General features: G+C 40.8%; 1 protein-coding gene across 2 annotated transcripts in view; it reads left to right on the top strand.

Annotated features, from left to right (window-relative positions):
• Positions 1-16,291, top strand: part of LOC109032141 (neuroligin-4, X-linked) — a 552,408-nt gene that overhangs the window by 98,411 nt on the left and 437,706 nt on the right. For both annotated transcript variants that reach the window (XM_019044117.2, XM_072302671.1), the window contains one exon: positions 1,024-1,330. In XM_019044117.2, the coding sequence (XP_018899662.2) occupies positions 1,024-1,330 (307 nt within the window). The remainder of the gene's footprint in view (positions 1-1,023; positions 1,331-16,291) is intronic.

The raw sequence follows: 16,291 nt of genomic DNA on the forward strand, positions 1-16,291 counted from the left end.
GTTCATTATCCTTTGAGCCTCCCCGACTCGACTCCCGGCGCAAACGAGCCCGGGCCGCGGCCGTTATCTCCGCCTTTCTCCTCCAAAGGCTGAAAAAAGGCGCATCGCCCCGGTGACATGCGGCCGGGCCGGGGGGGGGGGGGGGTACCGATCACTTGTGCGTAAATACGCGTATTTAGAGCCGGAGGCTGGGACTTTTTTCTTAATCATTTCCGCGCATCCGTGGAAAATGCTCTTTCGCTAGTTCGGATTTGTTGGATCGTCGATGACGATAATGACGTTATTGCAATCCTGTGCTGCCGTGCCAAGGAAAAACGCCGTATAAACCTTCAGGCTTTGCCGAATTTCCCTCGGTAAATCACGAATTTTTGGGAAATTTGTAAATATTTTCACTGGAAAAAAAACACATTGGATCTAGAGTCCAGACCCTTAAAAACACCGACAAGAAAAAATACTCTTGATTCAATCAAATTTAAGCTTAAATAAAGAACCAAGCCTCTTAATTTGGCGGATTTCCTTTTGATTTAAGCTTAAGTCTGATTGAATCAAGAGTCCTTTTTCTTGTCAATGTTTTCAAGAGTCTGGACTCTAGATCCAATGCGGTTTTTTTCCAGTGATTTGTAAATGCTTTTCCTCCAATTTTTCAGATAATTCTGTTCGCAAGTTCACATAAAGTTCCTGAAAATGTCAAGGAAAAATAATCGTAGCTTTCCTCAAAAATGAACTTTTTATCGAGGGAAATTTGGCAACTCTCGAATGTTCATCCCTTGATGTGTCAAATACGATCCATCGATGAAGGGAATCTTTACCGCGAAATTTGAACGAGCTCACGATCTATTGAATTCACCCAACGCACATGGTTGTTACATGTGAATAATGAAATAAATATTTCTTATGTAAACAATTTGAATTTTGGTGCGACACGGTGGAACCGCCAGGAAGCACTAGTTCGGCAGGTTGTCTGGGATTTAGATCACTAGTCACCTATCAATCTTTACAACATGTCTTGCTTTTCTTTTTCAGATAATCCGGGAATTGAACTCGCCGCACCTGGAGCCGACGGAGGCGTTCCTGGGGGTGCCGTACGCGGCGCCCCCGGTCGGGGACCTGCGGCTGGCGGCGGCGCGGGAGCCCCTGCGGTGGTCGGGCACGAAGCTGGCCGACACGCTCCCGCCGGTCTGCCCGCAGCGCCCGCCCGACCTCAGCAACGTCACGGCTGTCCTCCAGACCATGCCCCGCGGCCGCCTCGCCTTCCTCAACCGCCTCGTCCCCTACCTCACCAATCAGAGCGAGGACTGCCTCAACCTCAACATATACGTCCCTGGAAGTGGTGAGTTTCCTCTCGGTTCTTCTCTTCTTCCAGTTGTCTTGCTCTGATAAAGAACACTTCGGTTACGATCCTAACCTAACCAAAAATTTCGGTTGTGAGGATTGAACCTTAGTTCATACGGAACACTGAAGTTTTCGGCCCAAGTAACTGAAGTAAGTAACTGAGCATCGCGAGCTCACGCCTCACGCCCTAGCGCCTTCAATTTTGCAGATACAACACGGACATCCATCGAGCACGAATAGTTGTACCCCTGCGCCGTCATCAACGAGTGACCTTTCTGTTGCCCTATTTCCACGTTGTGTTGGTTCCGTCTGTCTTTTTTGTAGAAGTGCTTCAAAGGCTACGTGAGCAACACAATCAAAGTTTAACTTGGATTGAATTTGTTAGCCAAACTAAGCATTGGGTAAAAACAATTGGGTGAAGTGTCTAGCTACCTCGCGAGCCAATGAGTTATTAATAATCGACATAGTTTAATTCTAGTTTTTCCGGCTTGGTGATTTCAAAATATCTCTAGTCAACTAGGTAACTGGTTATTAGCAATGCACTCACAAGGGGAACTTCCCAAGCTGCCGCCTCCGATCGGGCTAAAAAAATTCGTATGAACTCTTTGGATGAAGCCGTTAGGACCATTTTTGTTCCGTTTTTCCAATGCACCCTGGAAACACCCCCAAAGATCCCAAAAATTCCGGTTTTGAGCGCACTGTCTACGCACGCTCAAGTTGTCCAACAATCAAAAATTTTGTTAGCATAGTATACAATTAGGAATAATATATCGTAGACAATCTGAAAAGTATGAAGAAATAATCTACATGAAAGCACTGACTCGTATTTGATTATTAAAATTGAAAGGAGACAAATTACTTGATTTGACTTCCGAATTCTAGATTTTTTTCCTCTTGGTGTGCATTTTTTTATTTTAGCAGTATGAGCTCTAATTTTTACCAGAAAAAGAAAAAAAAATGAAGAATTGAAAAAAAAACATCGAACACTGCTGAGCTCATCCGACTGACCTCGATTACTCAATCGTACCATGGATTCGGCTCCATCCAAAATTAATTACTATCTTATTAAACCCATACGTCACGACTTTCGTCGATTCCAGTTGCCATTTGCGCCATTTTGTGGCGGGACGGGGCGGCGGCGGCCCCGAAACTAATTAGCTCCAAGTTTTAATTAAATGCATGTTTACCTCCTTTCTCCTCCTGTTTTTTCGGGCTCCGGCGGAGGATCAATTAAACAAGCGGGAAAGGATCCTGTTGACGGAAACCCGAACTCCTAGCGACGACGCTTCTTTCTGCGGAGCGGGGAAGAATTTATTTTTTCCCCTTACACCCGACAGTGTGTACCGAAGGAAAAAGACGGGGGAGAAAACGAGGAAAAAATTCTGAGATAAAAGTAGTTTCATAGCGAATTATTACAGCGCGGCTTATAAGGTAACTTTATCCTCAAAATGCAGCCATCGGTCGCATGCAACCTGTAAAATCTACCGTAACGTTGCAGTATCTAAGATACTTAAACCTGCTTACACTGAAAAACAAAAATCTCGGATTATTTACTAAGAAAAGGGTAAAATTACCAAGAATTCAGGGTTCTATTTGATCCCAGTTTTTTCTTGGTAAATTTACCATTTATGGAATTGGCAATTTCACCGAGAAATCTCGGTAAAATTATTGAACTTACTCGGTAATTTTACCGGACCTTGGTAAAAACGCCAGTATTTTTTATCGACTGTGGTAGAATTACCGAGATGAAATGACAAAGTTACCCAGAGTTGATTACCAATAAGAGTGGTATTCTTACCTGAAAAAAAACAGTAAAAATACCGGTTTTCAGGTAAGCTTACCAGTCTTTCTTGGTAAAATTACCAATAATTGGTAAAAAAATGAGATGTTAAAGGTACCAACGGACCGTGGTAAAAACGCGGAGAATTATTTTTCAGTGTAGTTGTTTTTTTTTAAAGCAAACCATTTGAAAGATATTAGGCGACGTTTGCTTGTTTCTGTAAAAAAACGTAGCTGGAGAATGATGGAAATAAACATCTAAAATTTTGCACCCACAACATCCCATCATCATCCGCCAATTAAATGATCCCACTTTTTTTGCAGTAGAATCAGGCTAATATATGACTTTATACGCCCTTTGACCTTCCGGCCAAAGTATCGCAAGCGCCATGCGATGTTTAAACATTTCCGCCGCCATTTTATTTTTTCCACAGAGAAATTGTCGGTTGAATCTGTTTGAAAATTTCACTGAATTTTATCGGCAGCACAAAGAAAATTCAGTGAAATTTTCGGATAGCTTCGTTGAACAATTTCTCTGTAAAAAAAGAAGAAAGGCGGCGGAAATTTTTGAACGTCACATGGCGCTAGTGATACTTTGGCTGGAAAGTGACGATATTCAGCTTTAATAATGAGACCGCATTCATAGTCGCTCCTTCGACAGTGCTTTCACTTACGAACATCCCTATAATGTAGTTTGCGATTGCAAGAAAGGTTCGTAGAGACCTTAAACATAGCATCACAAAAATATTTCTACGAACCTCGAGTACATTATTCCAACAGTATACATTTGGAAAAAAATCGCCACAAGGGATTATACAATGCTTTGCAACTACAAAAAATTCAAACCTTGTTCACTCACAGTTTACACCAAATTGAATCTATCTCCCTACTGAGGAAAGGAGCTGTTCAAGGAAGGATTGTTAATACGGTTTCGAGACGCTGCTAAGAACTAGAAACTCCTTCCAAAAAGCGAGTAGGCAAAATGACTGCACAGACGTTAATTAAGTTGTATCTCGTCTTGCAAGTATTTTACCGACTTGCTTTCAAGTTGCTTGCGTCTCACTCCGTTTTCATGCAACATTTACACATTGATCCTCTGACCCATGGACCTTTGAATCTCATGGAATTGAGTCGACATGCTTTTATCTCATTTAATAAATCCATAAATCGTATCTATAGTATCCGGGTTAAGTATCAAGGGAGAAAAAATTTACATTTTGGAATGCGACTCGTGAGGGTCTTCTTATTTCGATAAATTGTGTAATTACAGATAATTTACAAGGTCAAAAATTACCCACCGAAATAATGGGAACCACCAACAATTTTTAGTTTAGCAGGCCAGAACATCTGCTTCAAAACTGATCGTTCCGCCCTAAACTAATTAGAACAGAAGAACATTCAAAGGCAATCAAATGTAACTCAGCGATTATAAATAAATCTAGTCAATTGAAACGTTTTACGTCGAGCGGCTGTGGTCGTAACTTCACGTCGCCGAAAGAATGAACTCCATCACGCTGCTCGGATAAAAATTAATTCCCTGCAGCTAACGGAATTCTTTGCACCCATCTTTGCTCGTCGCTGCATGAGGCCAAAGCAGCGTTGCCTTACACCAAACTCTCCCGTTTCGAACAATGTGAAATGTGCTTTTTTCAAGCAACACTCGGCAACACGGGTTAGTACGGCATTACTTTACAAGCGGGCGCATAGACGGAAAGTATGGAAGTTGAATAAAGTTATGACGGAGACGGCGGGGTGCGGGGAGGGGAGGCGGAGGGGGAGGGAATAATCGGAATGCTCTCTGTAATTTAAACAGCTACAATATGATACATTTTTTTTATTCTTTTTTCAACTAATTCAATTTCATCAAACTGCAATTCTGGTCTCGATAAATCTCGCGCCGCACAAAGGAAGCGTTTAAAATGGCTCAGTCATGCCAACCTCACTCTGGGAACCTCGGATCGTTACGTGGCGGCGGGAGGAAGGACCCGACGGGACGCGAGAGGAGCGGCAAGAATATTTTTGAGCTCAAAACTGAGGCCTCTAAATTCCTGCATTTCCGAGTGCACAGGAAGAACGATAAAGGAAATGCATCCTGCGCATAGCGTCGCTTCGAATTTCTGCTCCGAGCACGGTTTAATGATCGCAAAGCCATGTGGGGAAAGGAGGGCAGCGAGGGTGCTTTGTCGTAGATTTCGAGCCGTTCATAATAAACGTAACGCTCTGGGAGGGAAGACGGAGGTCTGCGGCTGCGTTACGAGTACGTTACAGTTACCAGCGGGCCGATTATGGAAATTTGTTCGATAAAGTCATAGAATAAGAAGATAAAAAAGATATAGAGGGATCCTATTGGTGAAATTGAGTGGTTGCAATGGACAAAGGTGGTAGGTAATAGACTAAACAACAGTTACTCACGAGGGACCCTATAGTTAGTCTAGCATTAGACTTATAGAGCTTAGCTTAGAGCTTCGTCAATAAGAACCACCCGCATTTCAACCAAAACGATCTCTTCATAAGTTCTATGTCTTTTTTGCCTATAGCTTTGTCCAGCAATTTTAATTATCAGCCCGCAGGGCTTCGTTATGTAACGCTGAAATTGGTGCGTAGTGCCGATTTTTTTAAAAAAAAAATACAATGAAAAATAGACGGCAAATTTTTCAACCTAACTTACGCCGACTTGAGTATGAGGGAGGATTACGGTTGGAAAAAAAAGCGTTACTGGAATTCTGGAAGGATAAGCAGACCTGTGTCACGGTCCGTTATGAAGGAAGGATGATTGTGAAAAAATCCGATTTCTCGCGTCACGTATTTTATCAACGGCCCCTACTGGGCACTTCAGAATAAAAGTTTTAGATCTTTGGTTTTAGCCCATTTGTACATATCTTTTAGAGTCAAATTTGTCCAATTTTGAGCATTTGGTTGCGCTTATACCACTCTGCAGCACAGTGAAAGCACCAATTATAAAAGAAAAAATTAAAATGCTGTGGAAATCATTAAATTTGACACGAAACCACCTTAATATTTACAAAACACACATATATTTTACTTAAATACATATTTTTTCCCCATCAATTTCATAAAAATAATCCAGCAAGGTGTGCAAACATTTCAAAATCATGTGTTGTAAAATACTGACTCCGCGAGTTTAAATATTAGAGCCTGATACAGCAGAGCAAAGTGCTGCCAGCGCGGAACGCGAACTGGCCCCTACAAACCTAAGGGGATACTTCACGCATTGCGCAATGCTTGAAGTATCTCCTTAGGTTTGTAGGCGACAATGAGCTGGCCAGGCTGCGCTGGGCGCGCCGCAGCGTGCCACGGCGCCTCAAGCAACTATTTCACAACAGAGGTGTTGCACGGTATCGTACGAAATTGAAGGCGCTCCAACATATTAAGAATGACAGGCACCCTTTAAGAGAACGGAGCTTTCCTCGCAAAATAAATCAAGATACCACGGCACACTCATCAAGTCCTAGCATCCATATTTAATAATGTTTAGTATAATTGTTGAATTTCAATACAGAAAAAAGTGACTCAATTTAGGCAGAAACATTTTTGAGTATGCCATTAAGAAGATTTTATTTTGAAACAAGAATGAAATAGTTGAATGAAAGCGGGCTTTTGCTTGATGTAAGTGATGCGAATATTTACAAGTGGACCAATTAACTTTAGGTCTCAATTAGTAGGTGGACCAAAACTCCTCTGCCGTAAAAACACGCGGACATAAACTTCTGTAAAAAACAGACGCACGGACAAAACTTGTTGTCGAAATGTCCTATAACCGTACCAGTATACAGTAACGTTTACTTTTCTTCTGGCAGGATCGACTTTAAATTGGCGCTGTGTGAAATACAGCGTGAAGGAATGGTAAATTCTACCAATCTTTTTTCAGTGTGTATGAAAATATGATATAAAATAAACCTGACGGGTATTTGGCCCGTGCGTACGGCCCAGGCTTTTTCGTTTTCGTCTGAAAAATAGCATAAGGACTCCCGGAGTTAAACGACAACGTTATCCGTAGGGAAATCGAGGAAGGTAAAAATCAAGGAGCGCCTCTTGTGCAGTTGTAAAGCGCAGTCTATTTTCGGTGTCTCCTCCAGCTTGTTAGATATGAGGACTACTTTGCATGCGGGCGAGGGCTAAGCGTCCTAATACTGTCTTGCCAAGTAAAAACTGCGGATTTCCTCATGGTTTGTATCTAAGTTATGCTGTTCTTAGTTACCAAGACAGAGGGACTCCGCTCAGATTCAGAGATGCAAACCGCGGAATTTCTGTCAAGTCGACGACGGCTGGGAGCGGTGGGGGGGGGGGGGGGGGCACTTGAGCCCATCCACCCCCCCTGGAAGGGATTAAGTTTGAGCAAAGTTTCGCAAGGCGAGGCCGGATGCAGCCGTTTTGACTGCCTGACCCGACACACTCGGGAACTCATGGAAAACTTTTCTAGGATACGGTCGATCGAGTGACTCGGATAAGAATGATTCTGGGCGCATTTTGTCGTAAATGCTTGGACTAATTCTTGAATCAGTCAAAACGAAAATGTTTTACTGCACTGGAAAAAAAACACATTGGATCTAGAGTCCAGACTCTTGAAAACATTGACAAGAAAAAGGACTCTTGATTCAATCAGATTTAAGCTTAAATCAAAAGGAAATTCGCTCAAATTAAGAGGCTTGGTTCTTGATTTAAGCTTAAATCTGATTGAATCAAGAGTATTTTTTCTTGTCGATGTTTTTAAGAATCTGGACTCTAGATCCAATGTGTTTTTTCCAGTGTGAATGAATCGAGTATTAGTTGACATACACCGAAAAAAAAGATCGGTAGAATTTATACCATTCCTTCACGCTGTATTTCCCACAGCGTCCACGGAAAAAAATAGGGTAGTCGACACAACCAGCGGCTGGGTGTGTCGACTACCTTATTTTTTCCGTGTCAAGTTAGAGGCAATTCTGCCAGAAGAAAGGTAAACGTTACTGTATGGCACAGGTAACCATTCCTCTGGCAGAATCGACTTAAAGATTGGTAGAATTTACCATTCCTTTACGCTGTGTGGTAAATTCTACCAAACTTTTTTTCAGTGTATTTCTGCCGAACGGAGCCAGAGATAGGTGGGATAGAAGGGGATGTGCTAGTTAGTCAAGGGTCGTAAGAATGAATAGAAATTGTTAAGCGCCAGTGACGTCAGCGGTAACAGATTCGGTATCGGGATTGATGCCCCGAGTCTTGAACTCATGAGCCCTGTCTACAACGCTCTTGCCATATGCTCACGGCTCATGAGTGCCACATTCAGTGGGCACGTAGTTTCGTTTGGTAAAATGTAAAATCTCGCTTTTCCATTTCTCCCAAGGGAATCGCGCCCAACTTAACATTGTTCCTTATGCAGTGCGTTTTCTAGAGCACAGCTCATCTTTCCCACTCGTCCGTAATTCCGTTTGGCATAAATACGTCCAATTATGATTTTTAAGTTCCCTGATAATGCAAGCATGCGTAAACATTGTGAAGTACATGAAAAACGCGAAAAAAGGGAGATAATTCCTATCAGTGCGTTGGAAAATTGATTCGTTTGAAGATGATGAAACGCAATGTTGATAAAAATAATTTTGAAAGATGATTCGGAGAGCAACTCTATTTTAAATCAAACATTGAATCATAACCCTGTTACTTTTCTATAGAAGAATAACATATTTGCATCTTAACAAATGCGGCATCTTACGATCTTTACGACGAACCTTTTTCCTCGATTAATGACCTTGCTTCCTCGTTACTCATTTATGAAAAGACATTGGGCCACCAACGACTGTTGAAAGTACACGAAATGCGACCTTAATAAATTATCATCCTCTCTCGACAAGCTCAAAGAGGTTGGTGATTCAGGCTCAGTGCAACTCCACTGAGTACGGCCTACTGGAACTGGAATTTTTTAGTCAAGCTTTTGACTTTCAAGTCTCTCTCCTACAAAAGAACCTGTTACACGATGCTTTTAACGAAGTCTTCCTGCGGGATCGAGATGTCTTACAGCAGATTTGACAACTTTTTTTGATACCGCAGCACACTGGATCGAGTCAATGGGAGAGGTTGGACAAAATGTGGAAACTGTAAAAGCTAATAACTCCGTTAAATCAAAACTTTGAGATTTTTAAAATGGTTCCAGTGGTTTTATCGTGAAATGTTCATATTGAAGAACTTTTAAAATTTAAAATGTGACGAATTAAACATCAAAATTTACAGTTTTAGCCAAAAATTCCACGTCCAACCTCTCTGATTGACTCGATCCACTGTGCGCCGTAACAAAACAAAAAAATTAAATAAATGAGGCCTTACATGTAACAATGGTGGATGTATGTGAAAAATTACACTTTCGAAACACGCTTAAAAAACTGTTCTGTTCACACAAAAATTTAATAACGTACAGATCTCGAAGATCACATCTCAAGTATTTTCTCAAAATTTTCTCGATGCCAAAACAGTTTTTTGAATGTGTTTCGAAAAGGTCATTTTTCACATCCGCCATTGTTACATGGATTGCATTTTGCAAAAAGGAACCACGAGGATTGCAGCGTTGCTAAGATTGTGCAACTTCTTTTGTCTTGGAGGAAAAACCTAATTATCCATTAATAGTTTCTATTTTACTCGCTAAAAACTGTAAATTTAAGACATAAATTGCCATCTAAATTTCATACTTTTTCACAATTTCCGTAATTTTATTGCAAAGGATGAAGTTGCACAATTTTAGCATCATTGCAATGCTCCTGGTGTTTTTTTTTTTTTTTTTTTTTTTTTTTTTTTTTTTTTTGCAAAATGCAATCCACATATAAGTCCTCAAATACGTAAAAAACAAGTAAATCATTTGAATGTGAAATCGAGGAAGATAAGTTTAAGGAGTTGTAAATTTTAGAGTCGGTATTACCATCAAGTGCCCTTATGCGGTTTGAGGAAAGGAAAGGGCTTCACATCGGTATTTATAAACGACCTCTACCCTCGGTGCAGTCGGAGGGAACTCTCACTCGAGATCGGCTACACGAGGTCATCCAAAATTTACGGACAGTAAACCGCGGTTGCAAACGACGCTCAGCGGGAGCCGTTCAGAAGTGCATAAAAGTTGGAGTTTATCATCCGGTGGTCGAAGGAGCTAGTTTCGAGGTCATCCCTCTCGAAGGAAACAATCGGTCGTTATTACCGCGAACAGCGTGTACTTAACGCTACGGCTACACCCTCTGAAACTCTCCTCTTAATCTTCCCTCGCCCCCCCTTCCCTCACCTTCGCCACCGATATTACTGTCTTATTCGAGGATGGCCGCACCAGCTGTGTAGGCAAATCGCACCAGAGTTCGTCTGGGTTTTATACTGCTCTCTATCGGTTTTATATTGCTCACTTTTATAACGTGATTGTAAAAATATCTGGGTCCTATTTCAAAAATCTGATTACAGCAGGCTCATCTAGGGCCAATCACCTGTTCATTTGCGAAAAAATCATGGAAATCGGCCCGGTAGAACGCTCAAACGAACTATGACAAAAAATATAAATTTACATTGTTTAAATGGGAAAATTCGCGACTTTACCGCTTAATATAAAAAAACTTGGGTCATATTTTGAAAATCTGAATAAAGTTGGCTTATTTCGAGACAATTGCCCGTCGATAGCCACAAAAATCATGAAAATTGGCTCGGTAGAACGCTGGAACTAAGCGTTACTAGTTACGCAAAATTAGAAGGTCTCTGAGCTTATAGTATAGATACTGCCATGCTATGGAAGAGCGTCGTATGAACTTTTGAGAATTGTCAAATTTTACCCAATAAAAGAAGAATGTTTAAGGAAATTCATGCATTATATTTCTTTAAAATACTCAGATATTTTAGATTTAGTTGCAGGCAAAAATGTCTCAAAATGTGGAAAGAAAATATTCTAAAGTTTCCCGGTAAATTTGTGATTTATTGAAGGAAATATGGCAACTTCTGAAGGTTGAAACGGCATTCTTCCTTGGCACGGCAGTATGGAGGTTTGAGTTTTACGAGGAACAGGGATGTTTGCTGTATATTTGGTTGGTAGCAATATCAACGAGAATCCAATTAAATCAGAACGACTTAGGGTTCGCTTCTGTGAATGCAATTCCTTTCTGAATTATTCGTATTATACTCAGTGCATTAAGACTCAGTAATTAGAAAGAGTACTAGAGCAAATTGGCTCTCTGCTCAATATTACATCATAGACTTCTCATGCGTTTCAATGCGTCCAAATACCCAGGTCTTTATTGTACTCAAGCTCAATTTGATAAGTGTTAAAATAGTTTGGAAACAGCTTAACTTCAAATGCGTTTTAAGTATGACATAAGTGTACGTATTATGGTTGAGTGCATGGACCCATTGCGGTTTCAGTTAAGTGTATAAGAGCACAATACTAACATGTCTGGAGTTTGTTATAGTAGAAATTAGGAGCTTCATTTAGCATTTAACACTGGAAAAAAACACACTGGATCTAGAGTCCCGACTCTTGAAAACATTGACAAGAAAAAATACTCTTGATTCAATCGGATTTTTGCTTGAATCAAAACGAAATCCGCTTAAATTAAGAGGCTTGGTTCTTGATTTAAGCTAAATTCTGATTGAATCAAGATTACTTTTTCTTGTCGATGTTTTTAAGGGTCAGGACTCTAGATCAAATGTGTTTTTTTTCCAGTGAAGTACAAGATACTCGAAAATATTATACATTTTTGGCCCTTCCGTTTTATATTCAACAGTAGGCGACTGAATAAAATGGTGTATAAACACACATCCTCCTACAAAAAAGGTAGAGAAGAATTTAAAGACGACTGAATTTCCATCTTCTAGATTTGACTTCGTTGACGCGTTTCAGACTCCGGAGGTAGTTTGGATGAGGAATAAGGTGCAAAAGACTAGTGTTCGCGTGTTTATTCAAGTCGATTCTCGTAATAAAACGTCGGGAAACCATTTTCCGGAGAGACTTGAAACATTAATGACCCGCTGGACGTAGTTGGAACAAAAAAAGAAAAAAAAAACACCTCTCTCCCACTTCTCAGTTTTTCCTTGCCAAGCCTTCTTTTTATTTGCATTTGCATGATACCTTTTCTGTTGCACGAAAGCGTGAAAATGCTCGTAAAACATCTCTGCAACGCCTTCGCGGAACAGTTCACCACTGTTACTTCGAATTCCTAATATCCTGAAAGCACCTCGAGTTAGGTTTGGAAGCACTTTTACTGGAAATGAACATTATGTAGCATAAGGCTCACTTTCAGTCATCTAGTCCATCTTTTTTTAAAAAAAGAAGTGGAAAAACCCGTAGTGAAATGTAATTCTTAAAGAGCTTTTTATACCCCGTTTCCTATAACATATTTGTATCATCCTGTACATCGACGGTAAAACTGCGAGACCACGTATCTCATTAGCGGGTTTTAAAAATCTCCGATCCCATTTTATTTTTTTGGAGGAGAACTAATCAATTTCATTTCTCGAAGTTTTCACTGAGTTTATTTCGTCGAACATCAGAGAAGGGAATCATGGATGTTTTGAAGAATTCTTGTTGAACAGTTGTTTATTTAAAAAATAAAGTAGGACAGGAAGTCTGCAACGTCAAAAACCGAGAAACGTGGTCTGGTAGGTTCACCGTTGACGTACAGGCGGTATACAATGAGCAAAGTGCACATATTATTTTGGTCGCGCAATGTAATGATCACAATTGCTCAAAAATTTGGAGGAGGAGTCCGAAACGCGTTTTTTTACGGAACAGAGGAGAAAGAGAATCGATAAGTCACAGCGTTGAGGCTTTCTGAGAATGAAAAAAGTTTCTCCCTCATCATTGGACAAAATATTGAAGAACAATACAATAAATTATCCTCTCAGAAGGCCTTTTCAAGCTCAAGTTGTCGATTAATAACTTTTTATTTTTAATAAGGGATTTAACTTCATTCGGCACAACAGATTAGCTGAAAATTTCCCGAGCATTTCTCAGAATTGTCTCACTAATCGCGCAAGCCGTGAAAAAGTTAAACGTGGATGATCAGTGTTCTTCTTGTGATTAAAATCCTTAAAACTGAAGGAGCCTTTTTTATCATTACCGTAAAAATAGGCCTACTGCTAGGAAGGGTAAGAGAGGAAGCAGGTCTTTCTTACTTTCTTTTTACATCGGTTGGGTGTAAGCTTCTTTTCAGTCCTTTTTCGGCCAATTATCACGCACCTGAGATCCCGGTCCCCTCCCAACCCGTAATTTCCGTAATATTTTTCACGTAAAATTTCCGTAAAAAATGAGTTTAGTAGGTTCAGTTGTCTCTTCCCCTCTCAGTTTGGACAAAACTTCAGAAATAAGTCAACATATGGCAGTTCATTTTTTCCATGTCCTCCGTCTCTCGAATTTGAATCAGTGAGAACGTAAACACACCAACTCGAAAAAGTGAAAATAATTAAGACACACACAAATCTGCATATAAGGTGAAGAAGTTAGTCTAAGAAAAAGATTTTTGGTGCCTATAAGCAAGTACACGAGGAAACTTTAAATGTCCTATTTGGAACAGGTACGGTAATTTCAACGACCTTTATGAAAATTGTCTGTCCTTGGTGAAAAGTGAGCATTTTCGAGTTACCGAGTTGCAGGACCGGATTAAGGGGGTGGCCACATTGGCCGCGGCCCATGGCGGCAAATCTAGAGGGCGGCAAATTTTGCAATTTTTTTAAATGTAGGTATAAAAAAATATCGGATTTAGAAAAAAAAAATTACAAACGAGAAAAGGCGACAAAATCTCTCATTTCCTGAGAGTATAGTAATTTTTAATTTTGTCGTCTTTCAGTGATACAAGAGACAGTACCTTTAAGGGGTCGAGTTAAGAGAGAAACCAAACACGCAATTTGGCCTGGAACGGCGTGACTTAGAGAGAAAAGATGACTAGGACTTGAGGGGGAAAAGGAGAAGCCCTTGGCGCGGCGATCGGCATGTAACACATATTAGCGCCTACAACACTGCACGAATACTTCACGCATTGCATCAAACACAGTGCGGTCATTGCGGTCTGCGTGAAACGGATAGCGCCTACAAGAGTGCGTGAATACTTCACTCATTACGCCAAACACAGTGCAGTCAGCGTGAAACGCATGGCGCCTACAAGACTGCGTGAATACTTCTCGCATTGCGCCAAACACGATGCGGTCTGCGCGGCGCGGCGGCGGAAGTTAAAATCATTGAACCACATTCTTTCATGATTTTTTTTTTTCATCTCTTATGAATGAAAGGCTTCGTCCACACAGAGATAGGTTTACGAAACTTAACTTTAGCTATAGTGGTGTTGACAGGGCATTCCCGAAACATGTGTTCAACACGAGTAAATGCGTCTTATGCACCCCTCCCCCGCTGGCACGTTCACTTGATGGTTTTTATTGATGTTTCAATACGAATGAGAAGGAGGCGGCAAAATACAGGCGGCCCATGGGCGGCAAGTAGGTAAAGCCGGCCGTGCCGAGTTGGTGTGTTTTCGTTCTCACTGATTCATTTAAGGTCTTCTTGACTTGAGTCAGGTTGGGTTTGGCCTCCAACTCCTCATCGAGCGCTCGTCCAAAATTTCCTGTCTTTTCGAGCGCCGTTCGAGCGAACACTGTCGAATGAAATCGTGGAGATGAGATACATTTTGGTACGAAAATTCCTTCTTTGAGATGTCAACGGGCCGATACTCCGACTGCAGTCTGGCAAGCGAAAGTGCTGAGATGGGAGGGCGGGGGGATGGGGGGATTTCAAACTCTCATTTGTCGGGCCCCGGGCGACGCCAAAGCCGGGCGCTGACGCACCTGCGACAAAAGTTTATCAAAGCTTAAACAACAATAAACCCAAATTTATTATCCGCTCAAAAACGGACTCGAATCCCATAACCGGATCCGGGCGGTGCACTTAGCCGGCCCTCCGACCTTAACTCCTCAACTCCGGTGATACATGTGTTGCACCCCCGAATCCCATCCGCCCTTTTACAACTTGCCCCCCGGCGATCCGTATCAATGAAGGTGAGAGTTCTCGACTCCCTACTCCGCGCCCGATCAACTTTCGTGCCTCAAAAGTCGGGAATATCGGACATTAGCGGATTCAGAAAACTGGCAACATTGTTTTTTCCCCCATTTAAACCTATGGAAATGTATCGATTCTTGTACTTCCATGCTGAGGAAGAACGCCGTACGAAAATTCGAGAGGTGCCAAATTTCTTCAGATAATGTCTATTTTCTTTAGAGAAAATGAATATTTTTCCTTGACATTTTCAGAATCTTTAGGTGGAATTGCGAATTAAATTATCTGAAAAATTGAGAGGAAAGTATTCATAAATTTACCAGGAAATTCACGTTTTAGCAAAGAAAAGGCAACGCCTGACGGTTCTTAAGCCGTTTTTCCTTAGCACGGCATTGTAGGAGTCAGGTGCTCTGGCCTAGGTTTGAATGGAGGAAATTCGGTGTTGCCAACTGCTCTGCCTTGCTGAGAAAAACGCCCATGTAAACATCGACGCGCTGCACTGATAAACATATTTGTGTTCTTGTGATAATTTTGGTTCGTATAGGAAGTGAAACAGTGGAGAGCCAGGGAAACCCCAGATTCAATAGAAGCCTTTGGGTTTTTCTGTGTTTTATTTCCCGTATTAACCAAACTTGTGTGTTGAGTTACTCTCTGTTTGTCAATTTTTTTCCGGGAAAATATTTATTTTTCAGGAAAGTTTTGAAGATTTTACTTCTGAATTTTCTGGCGCTTTATATCAAATCCGGACAAGAATTATGTGCAACATTCTAAGAAACATTTACATAAATGTGGCCATAAATGCGAGTAAATGAGTACAAAATCAGTACCTTGGAGTAACAAATTAAAGTATTGTTTATTGGTGGTACTAACGCTTCTTTTGCGCGACTTTATTTGGACTCTGGTATGAGACGTCAGCTTATTGATGTAAGCAATAATTGAATTTGCAGAAACTGTTAATATTTTTATTGAAAAGAGAAATAATAAATCATTGTATTTTTTGCGAAATTTTGATGGAAATACAATACAATTTGAAGGCACATGTGTATGTACTAGTGGCCCATTTAGTTTTGCATTTAAGTTTTGAAGCATCCTCTTTTCTGGCAATTAAAGTGAAAAAAATTCCCACGACGACTACTCCAACAAACAAAATTTTCCTTCAGACATTTATTTTGTTATCTACATACGGTTCATAAT

Source organism: Bemisia tabaci, chromosome 7 (assembly GCF_918797505.1).
Source record: "Bemisia tabaci chromosome 7, PGI_BMITA_v3".
Classification (NCBI taxonomy): domain Eukaryota; kingdom Metazoa; phylum Arthropoda; class Insecta; order Hemiptera; family Aleyrodidae; genus Bemisia; species Bemisia tabaci.